This window comes from Ahaetulla prasina, chromosome 1, assembly GCF_028640845.1.
Source record: "Ahaetulla prasina isolate Xishuangbanna chromosome 1, ASM2864084v1, whole genome shotgun sequence".
NCBI classification, from domain to species: domain Eukaryota; kingdom Metazoa; phylum Chordata; class Lepidosauria; order Squamata; family Colubridae; genus Ahaetulla; species Ahaetulla prasina.
The window spans coordinates 70,653,664-70,671,570 of NC_080539.1; the positions used below are offsets into that span (position 1 = coordinate 70,653,664).

Below are 17,907 nucleotides of genomic sequence, written 5' to 3' on the forward strand. Positions count from 1 at the left end.
AACTAGAGAAAAAAAGTTTTTACCTGGTCTAATTCTATCCAGTTTTGCTTTTAGATTATAGTATTTTAGATTTCAAGAATTCAGTCATAATATATTTATGTCTATAATATTTTGTGATAGAAAACAGAATGAAATTACTGCAAAATTATAATATATTAGTTGTTAGCCATGTTTGATGTTTCATTACTTCACTTGAACCAAAGTTGAATTGCCAAGGTATCTATTATAAAGCTATACAAAATAAACAAACTCAAAAAAGCAAGCAAAGAACAGATCTTTCAATATAAAGTTTCATTTTGCTGCACTGCATACTTTATATGTATAAAACTATAAAAAATAGAGTAATCTGTAACATCAAAAGTTATAAGCAGCCTTCATATTATACCAGTAGTTTGTTTGCAGTGCAACAGTGCAGTTCAGTATATACACATGCACATTCCTAGTGCCAGCTGCTGCTTCTCCTGTTCCCATAGAAACAATTAAACAAGTTGTGAAGATCACACTGCTGATCACAAGCTGTCAAAGCTTAAATAATTATAAAAACTGGCAAAAGTAAAGAATAGCTTAACTGCAACAGTGCCATGAAATTTACTATTAATTGGGCACTTAAATTTAAAAAGGAATCATAATCATAACTGCATGTTATGTCAAAATGTTTTTAAAACAGAAAAATAAGTTTTTTTCATACAATCCTAGACAATTTTCAAACAGAATTAAATGGACATAAATAGTTGCAATAGTAAAGCAAAATCCTAAACTTTCCTGGTTATTTGTGCAATGTAGTACATTTGGATTTAACAACAGTACCTGAAAAACTATTTTGAGACTCTTAATATTTAATCATGGGGGATAAAAGAGTGTTTAGAACTTGTTAAATCTACTTCACAAGGTGGAAGGTTAAAATTAGAAGCCACCATATTTGAAATTTCTCTTTAAACCTTTACCAAGATTTTACTTGCAGTTACATTTATGTCTGAACAACTGCATTTGGTCTTTCAAAAACAATTCTGAAGTCAGTATAGTATGCTATAATTTCAGAGCATATACACCTAAAATTATTCTTCATGTGTAATTAATACTGTAGAACCCATTGGTTCCACCTCTATAGCAATTCCATTCAAACAAATACCTTGCTGAACAAAAGTAAAAAAAAATGTAATTGGAAACTAGAACTGACATATAAAGTATTGAAGTAAAGCATCTTTAATTCACTTACTATTTCATTTAATAGTTTGATAAAACAAATGTTATTTGTTAGGGAACAACTTACATCAATAACTTGGTAATTATTTGGAGTCACACTTTCTGGATTCTTTATTTTACTCAGCTTATTAGGAAAATAGTTTCCTTATAACTGGGCCTGCTCTTCTCTTTGTTTTGTAAAACTACCTTACAAGTCATTAAAGCAAGGTGTGAAGTATTGGCTATCTAACATTCCTTTCTGTGATCTCACCTAAATTACACATTGATTTTTTTTAAAAAAAGATACCTCTGCACAGATAAATAATTAGTGAGATTACATTCTGGCAAAGTAATGCCAACTACTGTATAACTTTGGCAAGTTACTAGTATACGGTACAGCAGTAATTACAGAAGTGATAAGAACTCAAAGCTTACCATCTGTTTTACATAGATAATTTTCAGCTGCCTCTTCTGATTCGTTATACGTGTGTTTCCCCACCTCCATCTGATATTTTAACAAACTATTTCTTCTATTATTATGAAACTTACTCAATGCCACAATATATACTGCATCAATGAGCAATACAAAATATGCATTGAAAGAGTTTAAGTTATAAAAGTTAAACTTAGGATACAAATAAAACAAAAACAAAAAGTAATACCAGAACATAAACAGAATCAGACCTGCAATTTCCCACTACTTTTAGATAACCCATTCTGCTGCACTAATATCTAATCTTATTTTCAAAGCATAAAGCAAAGTCCTAACAAAGTAAGTAGAAACTAATTGTGTCATCAGTTCTGCACTTCAATTCCATTCTGTACAGAAAGATCAGAAGTGAAGGGGTTCATTTAAGTGATTTCCCACAAATTCTTAAGTCTTTTTGTTTGCCTGGTATATCTCTCATTTCATGTAGGAAGACATGAGGAACAATGGTTCTTTTTCCTCTTGCATAGCAAAATTGATGTCAACAACGTGGGAAGCTTCTTTCTTTCAAATCCTCTCCTCTTCAGATTGGGTAAGAAGCCAAAGCCAGACACTGAACCAAATCCAATTACTCATCTCTATTTAAACTTATGGGTAACAAGCCATCACCCACCTATGACCCTAAAACAGATTCCCGCAAACACTCTTCAAACCCTCACTACCTCAATTTCCAGACTGCAAGGAATGCTATCACATTGAAGAACCAATTGCTCCAGCTGCATGCATATTGGTGATGCAGTATAGTGCTAGTTGTTTTCTGCAACTCTGTCAATTGGCAGTGCTGCCTGAAAACACTGTAAAGCTGTTATCACTGTAGAACTTATTTATAGAAGGCTATATGGGGATATTATGATATTGGGAAAGAGGGCATAACTATGACTGGAGAGGAAGCTCAAGATGTGCAAGTATAAATATGCATATAATTTTCAAACTCACAAGCTGGAACTGCATGGGACACATTTGGCCAAAAGGTACAATGATTGTCATGTTTATTATTAACTGGTAGTGCAGGTGTTTGTTGATATGGATATATTCTAGTTGATAAATTTTACACACATTCAAGATTTTTTTTTAAAAAAAGCAGCACTGAACACATGGACCAACACATCTCCACATTAGCCAGTGTTTTAATTCAAATTTCTATTGAATTATTTCAAGTTGACTCTATTTATATTTTAATGTATATCTGTATATTTTATTTAAATTATTATTACAGACCCAATGTATTCTGTGACCTACTCTAAAGCTACTTTAGAATTAATTTGTCAAGAATAACAAAATATTTAATCTTAAATATAGAATACCATCCAGAGTAAATCAATTTAATTAAAATATTTACATACTGAGTTTTCTTTTCATCTCTAAAGCAATTACTCAATCAAAAACAGAACAAAATATACTGTCATAAACCTGAAAAGAAAAACAGCAACAATGAATATTACAGCTAGCAAGATATGTTTCAAATGAATACATTTTATTTGTCTAATACATACATGTATACACATATACACATACCTATACATTTACATACACACGGCTTTTGTTTCTTAAATGCCATTTCTTGACACCTTGTCAAAAACTGACAGGATCTCAGAGAAAATTCTCAATATATGGAAATATTTAACTGAAAGAAACTTTAAAAAAATCTGACTAATCAAGTTTCAATGCTTGGGGAACTCCAGAAAATGCACATCAAATAATGATGTATAAATTCATAACTTACTGCATACCAAGTAGTCCTCAACTTATGACTGTAATGGAGCCCAAAATGTGGGTTGCTAAGTGAGATAGTTGTTAAGTGAGTTTTATGTTAAGTTAAGTTATGTTAAGTTTCATTTTATGACCTTTATTACCACAGTTAAGTGTAAATTAAGTTAAGCTACAGTGTTAAGTTAGTAATACAGATGTTAAGTGAATTTGGTTTCCCCATAGAATTTTCTTGTTAAAAAGGTAAAGGTAAAGGTCTCCCTCGCACATATGTGCTAGTCGTTCCCAACTCGGGAGGGTGGGGGGGGTTGCTCATCTCCGTTTCAAAGCCAAAGTGCCAGTGCTGTCCAAAGACGTCTCTGTGGTCATGTGACCGGCATGTCTAAATGCCATAGGTGCACGGAACGTTGTTATCTTCCCACCAAAGTGGTCCCTATTTTTCTACTTGCATTTTTTACAAGCTTTCAAACTGTTAGGTTGGCAGAAGCTGGGACAAGTAATGGGAGCTCACCCCGTTATGTGGCACTAGGGATTTGAACCGCTGAACTGCCAACCTTTCGATCGACAAGCTCAGCATCTTAGCTACTGAGCCACCACATCCTTTTTTTATTTTCTTGTTAAAAGGTAGCAAAAGATGATCATATGACTCCTGGGACATTGTAACTGTCATGAATATGAGCTAGTTGCCAAGTGTCCGAATTTTGCTCATGAATATGCATGAGATGCTACAACAGTGTGAAAAACGGTCATAATTCACTTTTTTCAATGATATGTAACTTTAAATGGTCACTAAACATATGGGTGTCGAGGTCTACCTGCAATTATGTTAAAATAAAAGTGCCTAATACGGGGAAAAGTGAAAAGAAGCCCATCAGCAGCAAGTTGGATATATTCTATTATAGTGGTGATGAGTGCATCATTGGAAGACCACGTTAGGGATAAAGTTTCATGGAGGTCTGTCTATGTGGTCATGGGGAGTTGAAGACAGCTTGGTGGCAAATAATAAATTAATCAGCCTTTTCATTACAAACATGAATTTCTGGTTATAAATGAAGAAACAGAAATAACACCCAGGAAATCAAGTAACCATTTTTGAAATCCAAGATTTAAGGAAATGATTTTATCTGGTATGAAAAGAGAATGTTAGCTATTCTGAAAACCATGCATAGTAGAGAAATGATTTGAAACATAAAAAGCACTACACTAATCTTTCTGGGTTGTATTACAGCAGGGCTGTCAAACTCATGGCCCATGGGCCAGATGTGTCACGCGCTGGCCACGCCCACACCCGGTATAGTGAAGGGAAAAAAGTTGCGATACAACACGTGATGCTGTGATGATGTGGGTTTGACACCCCTGTATTACAGGATGGAAATATAGGATAGGATTTGCACAGAACACATTAGAGTCCCAAGACTGATTGAAACTGAAAGAATAAGTAAGTCATTTGAAACTTTGTGTGCTGTGCACAGATCCTTACACGGTTTTCTTTCTTCACTAAAATACCACTGGAATGGAATGAAAATAACTCACTAACAAGTTTATCTTCTAACCAAAAGAAACCATTTATCAGGAAGATTTCAAACACATTTAGGTTTTGCTCAATAAGGGTTTAATAATGTTGAATGACTCTTCCATTAAAAAATAAACTTGTCCTCAGAGTTCAACCTCTAAATGGACCCATGGACACAACATGCAATTTTCCTGCTAACAGTATGGAAGTGACTTCAATTACTTTCTTCAACTTTGCAGCTATAATCTACAGCCCTGCTATTCCCCTAAGGCTCCCATCCCAGTGCTAAATAGACCTGACCTTATTAATTCATTCCCAAATATCAAAGTGAAATTAATGGAAGATTTTAGATACCAACTTTATATCAAAATTCTTGCCATAGGTTAATAGATGTTTCAAGACTTTAAAGACATAAATATTTAAAAATTTAAGAATCATTAAATGTTTGCTTAAAATAATATTCCAAGTATCCTTTAATTCTACATAAAATCAACAAAAATTCTTTTATTATTCTATAATTTGCACGTTGTTTTCTTCCGAAGAGCAAATGCCATGACCACCAAACAATAAGATTCATGAATCTTTGCAGCACTCGAAAGCTGTAAAAAATTGCTTTTTTCAAAGCCAGTTGCAGATTTCAAATTTCAAACCTGAAATTCGGCAGTAATAGGTAGTCCTTGATTTACAACAGCTCATTTAATGGCCTGTCTAGCACAATACCAATGAAGAAGAAAAATAACAGCTCTCAAAAGAAACCAGCATGGCTACATAAAGAACTCTCTGACAAATTAAATGACAAAAAAGACAAGTATAAAAAGTGGAAAGAGGGGCACATAACTAAGGCAGAATATCAGCAAATAGCCGGAGCCTGCAAAGATGAAGTGAGGAAAGCTAAGGCTCACAACGAACAAAGGCTTGAGACAAAAGTAAAAAATAACCAAAAAAAGCTTCTTCCAGTATGTTAAAAACAAGAAAAAAGTCAAGGAAACAATTGGTCCATTGCTGGGAGAAAGTGGCAAGAAGGTGACAAGCAACAGGGAGAAAGCAGAACTACTTAACTCATTTTTTGCACCTGTCTTTACACAAAGGAAAAAAACAAGTCGACCCTCTCAAAAACAGAACCACACAAAAAAAAAAAATTAGGAACAGATTAGAAACACAAGTTAAAACAGGGAAGAAAATGGTAAGTGAGCACCTGTCTACCTTAGACAAGCTCACCAGGACCAGATGGATTATACCCCAAGGTTCTGAAGGAACTGGAAGATGTGATCTCAGAACCACTGAACTATATCTTTCAAAGATCCTGGAGCACCAGGGAACTGCCAGAGGACTGGAAAAGAGCTGGTGTAGTTCCCATCTTCAAAAAAAAAAAGGGGGGGGGAATAGATCCAGGAAACTACAGACCTATCAGCCTGACCTCAATACCAGGGAAGATTCTGGGGGGGGGGGGGAATCAAGCAACAAATTAGTAAACACCTAGAAGCAAACAAAGTAATAACCAAAAGCCAATATGGAAGTGGTTCGGCGAATCGGCAAATACCACCTCTGGCTGGCTCCAGAGTGGGGTGGGAATAGAGATTTTGCAATATCCTTCCCCCAGGAGTAGGAAGGGAATAGGGATTTTGTAGTATCCTTCCCCTGGAGTGAGGTGGGAATGGAGATTTTGCAATACCCTTCCCCTTGAGTGGGGTGGAAATGGAGATTTTGCAGTATTCTTCCCTTGCCACACCCAGCAAGCCACATCACGCCCACTAAGCCACATCCACAGAACCAGTAAAAAAAATTGAAGTCCACTATTGGTATAGTCCTCAATGGAACTGCATCTACATGGAGGGAGGTATGCAGTAGGGTACCCCAGGGTTCTGTTTTAGGCTCAGTACTCTTCAACATATTCATCAATTATTTGGAAGAGGTGATACTCATCAAATTTGCAGATGACACCAAGCTAGCAGGAATAGCCAACATTCTGGAAGATAGGCTTAAGATACAGAAGGATTTTGACAGATTTGAACATTGGGCGCTATCTAACAAAATGAAATTCAATGGTGAAAAAAGTAAGGTTCCACATTTAGACAAGAAAAACAAAATGTACAGGTACAGTATATGTGATACCTTGCTCAATAGTGGTGACTCTGAGAGGAAGAGCGAGCCAGCAGTGTGCTGCAGCTGCCAAAAAAGCTGCCAAAAAAGCCAACATAGTTCTAGGCTGCATAAACAAGAGGGACCTTATTGACATTACGTGAAATGTCAATACCACTTTATAACGCCTTGGTAAGGCCACACTTGGAACACTGCATCCAATTTTGGTCACCACGATGTAAAAAAGATGTTGAGACTCTAGAAAGAGTGCAGAGAAGAACAACGAAGATGATTAGGAGACTCAAGGATAAAACATATATACTCAAGGTTGCTGGAACTGGATATGTCTAGTCTTATGAAAAGAAGGACTAGGGGTGACATGATAGCAGTGTTCCGATATCTCAGGGGTTGCCACAAAGAAGAGGGAGTCAAACTGAGGATTTCCTACATTTGTTGAAGGCCTGTTAAGGTTTGTTGGGATTATGACCCTTATGAACTAACCAACAATAATAAAAAAACAACCAAATTAAACACAGAACATAGTATGTATAAAAGAAAAAGGAACAAAGAGAGAGAGGGAGGGAGAAGGAAAAGAAAAAGAGGAAAAGATTATAGAGTATATAGTAAGTTAAGAGAACCTAGATAGATAAAGCTCAGTGTCACCTCAATGGAGGAATTGTTTGTTTGATCATAGCTCTGACACAGAACCGCTCTGATCTGCAATCTCCTGGTCCACCAGCAAGAAACTAAGATAATCAAATCTCTGATCTGCCCAGGTATTATATTAACCATATTAAATTCAAACCCATGTTACAATTTGGCTTCTTAGTTTATTACCGTATATACTCGAATATAAGCCGATCCGAGTATAAGCCGAGGTCCCCAATTTTACCCCAAAAAACTGGGGTAAACTGGGGACTCGAGTATAAGCCGAGGGTGGGAAATGAGGCAGCTACCGGTCGGGGAAACCCTCCCCCCCCCAGCCGAGAAGGCTGGCGGCTCCCCCGCCCCGCCCTCTCACTGCACCGGCAGGGCTTCCCCGCGCTAATGCAAAAGCCCGCCAAGCCCGGTATAATGTGAAAAAAAGAAGAAGAAAAAAAACTCGAGTATAAGCCGTATATACTCGAGTATAAGCCGAGGGGACGTTTTTCAGCACAAAAAACGTGCTGAAAAACTCGGCTTATACTCGAGTATATACGGTACTTCATTTTTAGAAGAGACCTTAGTCTTATAAGCATTAATTCCAGGTTTACATGTAAAGGAAAAAGTTCCTTAGATAAATAGACTTAGTCAACCAGATACTGTTCCAAGAGTTAAGAAATCAATAATCGTTTTCATCATTCATGTGGGAAAAGAGCAAATGAGCAAAGTGCAAACACTAACAGCTTGTGCTGACAACTCTACTTTTAAATCAGCTACTCTTTTTACAGTATTAGCAGTATTATAAGTTAGTCTTGTTAAGAGTAGAGTGAATTCATATACAAAGAAGTTAAAAGGGAATTTCTTAGAACTGATAATACTGAAACAAATTGGGCTAATTTCTTAAATAACCTAATGCTATCAGTCCCAAAGTATAGAAATTCATGGTCCTCTAAATGTGACTAAACTGTAAATCAAGCAGGGAATTAGTGTTGAGTTGTTGTGCAAGTACAAGATACTTGGGGATGAACCCACTAAGGCCATGATGGTGAAACCCTATGGCACGGGTGCCGGAAGTGGCACGAGGAGCCATCTGTCCAGGCACGTGAGCCATTGCCCATTGCTCTTCCATCGTGCCAGGCAGCTGGTCTTCATATGCATTGGAGTGCCGGAAACAAGAAGAGCAGCCATCCAGTGCGCATGTGCATGCCTGGAAGATGATCTTCCGGTTTCCATAGCATGCATGTGCACTGGCCAGCTGGTCTAGGCATGCACATGCACACCAGAAACCACAAGACTAATGGCCAGTGCGCATGCATGCGCCGGAAAACAAAAGATCATCTTCCTGGCGCGCGCATGTGCACTGGGTAGCTGCTCTTCCGGTTTCTGGCACACATGTGCGCCCCCATTTCAGCACCTGAAAAGGTTTGCCAACATTGCCCTGAGACCTGTGAGTCCTTATCTGTTTGTCCCTAAGAGGAGGCAAGAAGGGAGATTCTTGTATTATAGGCAGAATATCCTTATTTTGGGGGAAACTATTCCACAAGAATAGGGTAGCTACTGAGAAAGATCACTTTTAGATTTCTTGATACTAGCATTTATTTGCCCAGATATACCTCAGGAAACTGAACAGGCAGATTACACATGGTTTAAGCAATGTTGCACATAATCTGGTCCTAAGCCATAAGGATAAAATATGAAGAGAAAACCAGTACCGTGAATCGCATTGAGAAGCCAACTGGTACTGAGAGCAGCTTCTATAGTAGAAGTGTTGAGGAAACAAAAAAGAAACTAACATCCTTACTGACTGGGTTGTTGCATTCTGAATCAGATAAAGTATCTTTTACTACTATTGGTTGAAGGTGCTGGAACATATAGTTCAGCAAGACCAGAAAGGCTTGTATATTGTTCAACTTGGCCTGCAAAAATACTATCCAACTTAATGAAACAAAATGCAGGTCATTCCCAGAGCTTTTACAGCATTAAGAATAGATTAATGAATTCTATCCATAGTTTTCCAGTAGTTTATTATCAGATATGTGAATATAACATTTATTAACACTTTTTCCAGCTTTTATTATGATTTAGAATTTTGTTAACTGAAGTTAATATTATCACCATAAATGATATTAATATTGCCCTTAGAACGTCCAAGAACCACTGTAATTTTCAAAAGGCACATTTGATTTATGGATATGCACTTGTTCTGGCCCTTATTGTGAAACAGCTGAGACGTAATCTGAATATGGAGAGTATTAACATCTTCCTTTGACATAGTCAGATCACTTTCACGTCAGATTACATGGAATCATGTAATCATGGAAACCCTAGATATCTGCAAAAAAAGTAAACTTGTCAATTTTGTATTGTTTCTTGTCTAGTTGATCTATAGAACACAAAAATAACCAGAAGATTGGGGTGAGATTGCTCCAGCCAGCCTTTTGTCCACTTCCATGTGACTTCTTGGATTACCAAAGAGCTAAGAGAAATGAAGTGTCTGGAAAGATATTCAGTGCAATGAACACAGCAAAGGCTCCCATTTAGGCTTAGCAAAGTTTTCCCTTGATCTGTCCATGCTTGATAATTTTTGGCCAGTCTACAATCTGTCCTTTATGGGGAATGCAGCAAATCAAGTACAATTTTCAGTGAGGATTCAGGTCTTCAGTGAAGCTAATACAGTATTGGTCTCTCTAATAATTAACATTAGGACCTGGATATGGGGACTGCACCCCTCCTGGTCCATTGGTATCCTTCAGGTCTGACTGCAAGAAGTGTGATTCACCTTATGAGTGGAGGGCTTCAAGCCAAAGGTGCCAAAGGCAACCTGAATCAGTGTTTGGAGGCTGAGGATATGGTTGGGGTGAAATTAATTCAAATTAAGTGCTACCAAATGAAGCTACTGATTGTCAATGAACAGCAGGGCAAGTCAGAAATTATTCTCAGTCAGAACATGCTTCCCATACAGAAAGTAGCTCATGACTTGAAAATTACCCTGGAGTTTTGATTCCAACTAAAGTAGTAGGTAGAAACTTCGCTGGAAGAGCTTCACCCATCTTTCTCTAGTATATAATGAGTTGTAACTACCGTGTGTGTCTGTGTGTGTGTGTGTGTGTGTGTGTGTATACTATATGCACACTATAGCAAGAATATACCAATTCTTAAGTCTGAAAAGATTAACTTTGGGAAGTACTTATAGCAAATATAACTGAGATTTCAGTTGCATTATCAAATCTTTGATAGCTAAATACACAAATTTTAATGAAAATAATAAATTATGAAAAGAAATTAAGACTTGTATTACTTTCCCAGCTCCCCAAAGATTTATAAACATAAATGCCAAAAACTTGTGGGCCAGTTGTGATAGCTTTGTTAAATGTACATATATCTCATTCAACATTTATGGTTTATAGATGTATATAAATATACATAAATAAATGTGTGTGTGTGTATATATATATATGTATAATTCATTTATATAAGCATATATCACACAGAAGCACACACACACACACACACACTATATTTATAATCATATATTTAATACTTCCACATAAGGAAAAAATATCCACTGCTAACAATCAAATTGATGAAAAGAACATTGGACAAACATAATTGTGTATAAATGCAAATACACAAAGAATGACTTATGACAGCAAAGAGTTTAACAGGTCTTTAGTTTTTTTAGTTGAATACGCGCCAGTTGTCTTGAATGTCTTTTAATATTCTGTTTGCATAATTTCTTTTTCAGCAGCATTTTTCCTGTATGGAGATTAGAAAATAGATCTTAACCTGGAAAAGTTGCCAATCTTCAAATATTGGCAATTATGTTACGTATCACAGGAAAAGCATTATTTATGTATCTGGATCTAAGGAATATACCCTGCAGTAAGTGGTGCCAGGGGAGTTTGTCTTCTATCTCAAGTCCTCTGAACACACAAATATAAACAAGTCAGCTAGCTTACTTCAAGACTGAGAAAATCACAGTGGTTAGAAATGCCTAACCCCATTTAGGAATTCCTCCTACTCTTTTCCTGTAAAGTCTCTCATCCCCAAGAATGTCTTGATTGGTACTACTGATAAACAAAACTCACTTTTGGTTATTTTTAACAATTACTTTGAAACAGTGATGAAATCCATTTTTTTTTACTACCGGTTCTGTGGGCGTGGCTTGGTGGGCATGGCAAGGGAAGGATACTGCAAAATCTCCATTCCCAACCCACTCCAGGGGAAGGATACTGCAAAATCCCCATTCCCTTCCCACTCCTGGGGGAAAGCTATTGCAAAATCTCCATTCTCACGCCACTCGGTGGCCAGCCAGAGGTGGTATTTGCCAGCTCTCCGTTCCGAACTGCTCAAAATTTCTGCTACTGGTTCTCCAGAACCTGTCAGAACCTGCTGGATTTCACCCCTGCTTCAAAATTGTATTTCTTAAAGGTTTTCTCAGTTTTTGACCTGAACTATATATTCCTCAGTATCATCTTCTATTGAAATAGAAGATAATATTCAATGTACAGCCACAAAGAAAACTGGGAAATTCATTGTTAAGGGATGCAGTTGTTGAGTTAGGCATCCAATTTTACCTTTTTTGTCATGGTTGGTAAGTGAGACAAGTGAGATCACCTGATCACAATTTGAGATTTTTTCCCGTCAGCTTCCCATTGACTTTGTTGTCAGAAACCAGCTGGGAAGGTTGCAAACGGCAATCATGTGATCCAAGGATGCATCAACAGTCATAAATGTGCTCAGATCATGTGATTGTGGGAATCCTACAAAGATCATAAATGTGAGGATTGGTCGTCACTGTTTCCAGCCCTGTTGTAACTTTGAACAGTCACTAAACAAATTATCATAAGGCGAGGACTATCTGCATGGTATATTCCAACAGAAGTACATTCTCTTTCATTTGATTCCTTGATTTAAAATGAAATTTAAACAACTAAAAACCAAAACACATACTAATAATTTGACCAGAAGTCTTGGAATGCATTACTATAAATATATAACTGTGAAAACATTAAGCATACTGTTATGAGTTTTTATATGCATTCCCAGGTTAGTGGACTCCAAACCTCCAAGAAAAGCCCACACAATCCTACTTGGCCTCCAAGCAACACACTCACAAAGGCTTGTACTCACTGTTTACTATACCACTCTTCTCCTAGTCTACTACAACTCCTGCTCCTTCACTTACTACTACTCCTTGTGAGTCCTAGCACAGGAGAACAGTAACAATAAATTTGCCTTAAGCCGTTTCAGACTGTTTTAGTTTCAGGTTAGTTTTTTTAGTGCTAAGTTTCCATCACACATCAACACCCCCACCCCACCCCCAGCTGCCCCTCTACTCATCTTTTACAGCCACAGGTTGCTGGCTGGCTAGGGAGAGCTCTACCCAGGTGCTAGCTGTTTTCCTCTCACACACACACTTAGGCTGATTTCCGAATAAATGCTTATTCTATTACAAAGGCAATAGAAAATCCCAGAATCATTCAGTTAATATGTCATCAAAATTGATATTTGAAAATGGAAGAAGTGCAAATATAAAGTTAACTAAAACAACGAATAAGGATCGGTAATAAAGGATGGCTTCAAGGAAAAGTCGTGAATTGAAGATTCAGTTGTATACTAAAACTATTTTAAAGTTTATCAAGAATTGTTATAATTAAAACCATTAGACAACACAACTGTTTATGAAAGAAAGCCAAATTAATAATTCCCTCAACACTATAATCAGAAAACATATTCAGAACACTATCAAATATGATTTCTACAGCATAACCTGATAAAAGTTTTATAAATTTCAAATTAGTGAACGGCTGTTCTCTTACAATTCCTTACTGCCAGCAAAAAGATTTTAATCATTAATTCCAAACCCAAGAATATAAATGCTCAACAATGCTAGTAATAACCTAATCCAGGAACATAAAAATTCAATCAATACAATGCAATCAAACTTTACATATATACCAAATCCAAAAACACTTTTAAGTTTCAATGCTGATTATGAAAACACCTACTTTAAAAGATAGCTTATCATTTCAATTTCCTATGATAATACATGGTAACCATAACATCTCAGTCAGAATGCACAATATCCCTTGTTTTATATTTGGATTGGAGTTACTAATGCTGAAATGAACGTAAAATTTAGAAAATTCACTATTTCAGATAGCCTAGATAAAAATGAAAAAAAAAATTAACATAGTAACAGGGATGCAAATATGAAGGATATTGCTGAAAGAAAACCAGTGTTAAGTCTATTAACACTGTTTCTATTTAAACTGAAACAATAACTACTTGTACAGTTAACAGTACTAGTTGGCTTCTCTAATACTAACTCGTAAGTATTATTAACTAAATGACTGGAATAAATTTTCTGAGTAGTTAGCATTTCTTGAAGAGACAACTTTAAAAATTCCCTGTATTTATGTAACTCAAATAATTACTCAGTGTATTATCATGTTCAGAAACTGCTGGTAAAAGTACCTAAGCAAACTAGCACATTTTATCTAGCATCTCTTCAAACTGTGATCCTAGTTTGTTGCTTTTCTTAAAAAAGAACCAACCTAAGGTTTTAGTTCTAATTCTGTTGTATGATGAGAAAAATAATCTAAGAAACCCAATACAAACAGAGCATTAAACAAGCCAGTTTCAGCTAACAATTCTGGCTTATGACGTACAAACCAGTTCTGGCTTATAAGGTACAAACCAGAGTATTCAATGCCTGCCTAATTTCACATAAAATTAAGTGCATAACTTTTTACTATTTGAACACTAGTTCAACAATAATTCATATTGCTATGACAACCATATTGGTTAGCTATCCAAGATTCATGGGCAACTCCTAAAGAGAGCTATTAAAAGTTTTGTCAAGTATTTATATTGTTTTGTTCAGTTTTTTAAAAAGGGTTTAAAATAGAAATCTGGATCTTCATCATAGTGCGTGTGTATATATTAGCATTCCCTCTTTATTATACATAGTCCAAAAAAAAAAGGTCTTCTTAAATGGGAAGGTCCTTTAATCAAGAAGGGAACAACTTTTTTTTTAATGCCAGTGTCATCATTCTTGTGCTTACTGCATTCAGCTGAGAAATTCAGAATTGAACCAACCATTAAACTTTTTTTTTTTTTGAGTTTTGGGAGGTAAAGAGAAAACCAAATAGCAGCAAGAGAGTTCAAAACTATATCCCCCTTCTCGAGAAAGTCCTGTCCATTTCTACTGAAGGGTAGTGAAGGAGGTTAGAAGAAGATGTCACACACCTGGGGAAGGAAGACAAAGTTGACATATTGCAATAGCCGAGAATAAACCACATGCCAATCATAAGGGAAGAAAAGCAAAAAAAAAAACCGATTCGGTTATTAAGTGCCACAACAACACCGAAGGATAGGAGAAGATCAGAAGACAATGGTGGCTTTTTTTTCCTCCCCCCCCCCACCCTCCCCTCTTCTCCCTACGCCCTTTCCTCACCACTTTGAAGCAAGACTGGCTGGGGCCTTTGAGCCCCACTTCCTCCCCCCACACCAAAGCTCTTCTACATGCAACTCCCACACAAGGCGCAGGTCTGGGAAAGAGCCCCCCCTTCCCCCACCCCCATGTCAGAAGAAGAGTATTGGGTCTCGGAAGGCCAAGGAAGAACCAAGCCGGGCCAAAAACTATGGCCGTCATTCCTGCCCAAGCACGCATTTATCCGAGTCCGGAGAAAGGCCAAGCCTAGTAAGCGCCCCCACGCCCAGCTCCGAACAGGCCCTTTTGCAAGCTCCCTTTCCTTTCCCACCCCTCCTCCTTTCCTCGTTTTACTTACCCCCAGAACCCGCAGGGGCAACGGGGCGGCAAGCTGGGGGCTTTGCTGCGCTCGCTGCCGGCGTCTCCCATGGCGGCGGCGGCGGCGGCGGCACCGGTGCTCAGGGTCAGGGCAGGGGAAGGGGCAGCTCAAGGCAAGAGGATCCAGGCCAGGACTCGAAGCCGGGATTCCAGGCCGGTCAGCTGGGAGTCGGACGCTACCACTACGGAGAGGGCTAGGTGGGTGGGTGAAGAAGAGGCGGCGGCGGCAGTAAACGACGGCGGCGGAAAAAAAGGCAGCCGCGCCCTTTGGTGCTTGAGGTGACACTGAGCTGCGGGCGGAGGCTACCGGAGGGTTGTGACGGACCCACCACATCCCATCCCAGCGGTTAGCGCGCGCCCCCTGACCCAACAATGCCCTCAGCTCCTCCCCCTCAGGCGAGTAAGGGTGGTCTTGTCCGCCCGCAAGGCTCGGCTTCAAGTGGAGCGTACCAACGCTCAGAAAATAAAGGGGAGGGATCGAAGACGGCGCGGAAGGCTAGCGCGGAAGCAGAGCTTTTCTTTTAAAAAAAAAGCAGGATGGCTGGTGGGGGACCGGGGGTGGGTTTAAAACGGACAGCATGCCGCGGCGAATAAACCCGAGATTTGTAGTTTGGGAAACGATCGGATAACACCCCCTACCCCGCGCTATTACTTGTCGATGGGATGGCCTGAAGCGATTGGGTCAAGGGTGAGAGAGAGGAGTCCGCGCATGCGTGAGATTAGAAACCCGGAAATAAGAGTGCGGTAAAGAGCCGCTCTCGAGAGGTTCCTCTCCCCCTGCTACATGGAATTCCCTGACTAAGCGGCGGCAAACCCCGGGAGTTCCTGTTGAGGTTGCTTTACCGGCGGCTTGCTCTTCTCAGTCGTCATCATCTCTCCCCCCACTCCCTCCCTCCTTCCACGCTTTACTACCAGTTTTTCCACCGATTCCTTAAAAAAACACCAGGTTGTGGTTGGAAGAATCGGGCTGAAATCGTGCGGAGTCAATCCTTTGACTCCTAATAACCGTCGGGATGGATTGGATCGATTCCTTGGTTCTTATGCATAAAATTGCGCTGCTTTTCCAAGTATGGGAAATACGGAAATCTCTGCTCCGTACTTTTGATTGCAGCATTACAAGCAAAAATAAAGTTGAGGGTGGGGGGAGGGAGATAGATGGCTCCCCCCCCCCCCCTATGTTAAATTTCCTACAATTCTGCTTAACGCCTAATGGTGGAAAGTTTGTCTTCGTGGTATTGAAGGTTGCAATACTGAACCTCAGAAGAGAGAGTGGGAAGGGAATGTATATCCTGAATAATATAAAGAAGCAAAGTGATCCGTGACATCTTAAATACTAACCCACAAGTTTTTGTAGACCGGATCAGCCAAATAAATTACATTTACAAGTACATCTACTGGGTTGGGGAGAGAAAAGATATACTGTTTTTTAAAAAATAGGGTGTGGTTTAGTCTGAGGAAAGTAAGACTTGATTTGCAAACTTCTATAGATTTTGTGAGATTTCAAAAAGTATTTCGCCTAGTCCTTTACATAGAATGTTTCTTTGAAGTACTTTAACAGTAGATATTAGTATTTTTAAAATATTTAATTCTTTTCAATTGTAAGACTTTTCATGGGTTAGAATTGACTTTGTAAAATTCAAAAACTAGGGAGTTGTCTATGTTCTGATATTGTTGGTTTAAAAAAAGGGACCAGTTGCTATCAATGCCTGTTAGATATTATGGCTGTTTTATGCCCTCTGAAATCCCAGCAGCTTATTTCAAATGCCACATGATAAGCTGCTTCCTGAATATTTTTGGTTAGTACAGAGTGGAGATAGATCCTTAGCCTGATTCTGCAGGACTCTTCTCATGTAGGAATATCTTCAGCTGACATGTGTACATGCGTGGTAAGGAAACAAAGAATAAAAGAGGGGTAAATAACTGCATAATGCAAAAATTGTACAGCCTGAAACAATTAAGTTGAAGAAAACTAAATCAGAACAGTGTTTGTGATAAGCCTGCTGTCCACTACAGCTGCTGCCTGGCTCTTCATGTATCCATGCAGATACCCAAACAAAACAATTGGTGTTTTGCTTTGCTGATAAGGAACTAGCAAGAGAAGATTGCAAAGCCAGAGATATACTATTAACAGGAGAAGCAGGAAGAGACATTTAATTGGCATTAATTTCCAAATGTCATATTAATTTCAAGGGATTCTGGAGCAAAAGAGAGCAATGGATGAGTTAGCTGACAGCTAAAGGAATTATAATAGCTAAAATGAATTTGATTACTCTTATAGCTGTTAAAGATATTGGATTGCGTTGGATTGTAACCCTAAAAATGGACTGAGTAGTTGACGTTAATTAGGATTTATGAGATGCTGGATCAGATGGGAAAATGACTCCTGGAGAAGACACACCAAAGTATTTTAAGAGGGGACATACATTGGGAAGCAATGCTGAAGTAAAATGGTGTCATGGGTATATGGCTATATGACCATAG

At 38.3% G+C, this 17,907-nt stretch overlaps 1 protein-coding gene across 1 annotated transcript in view; it reads right to left on the reverse strand.

The window, feature by feature from the left end:
• ZFAND3 (zinc finger AN1-type containing 3) overlaps positions 1-15,841 on the reverse strand; it is a 133,810-nt gene extending 117,969 nt beyond the window's left edge. Inside the window, exon 1 of the mRNA XM_058168415.1 lies at positions 15,407-15,841. Within this exon, the coding sequence (XP_058024398.1) occupies positions 15,407-15,477 (71 nt within the window). The 5' untranslated portion in view covers positions 15,478-15,841. The remainder of the gene's footprint in view (positions 1-15,406) is intronic.
• Between the last annotated feature and the right edge of the window lie 2,066 nt (positions 15,842-17,907).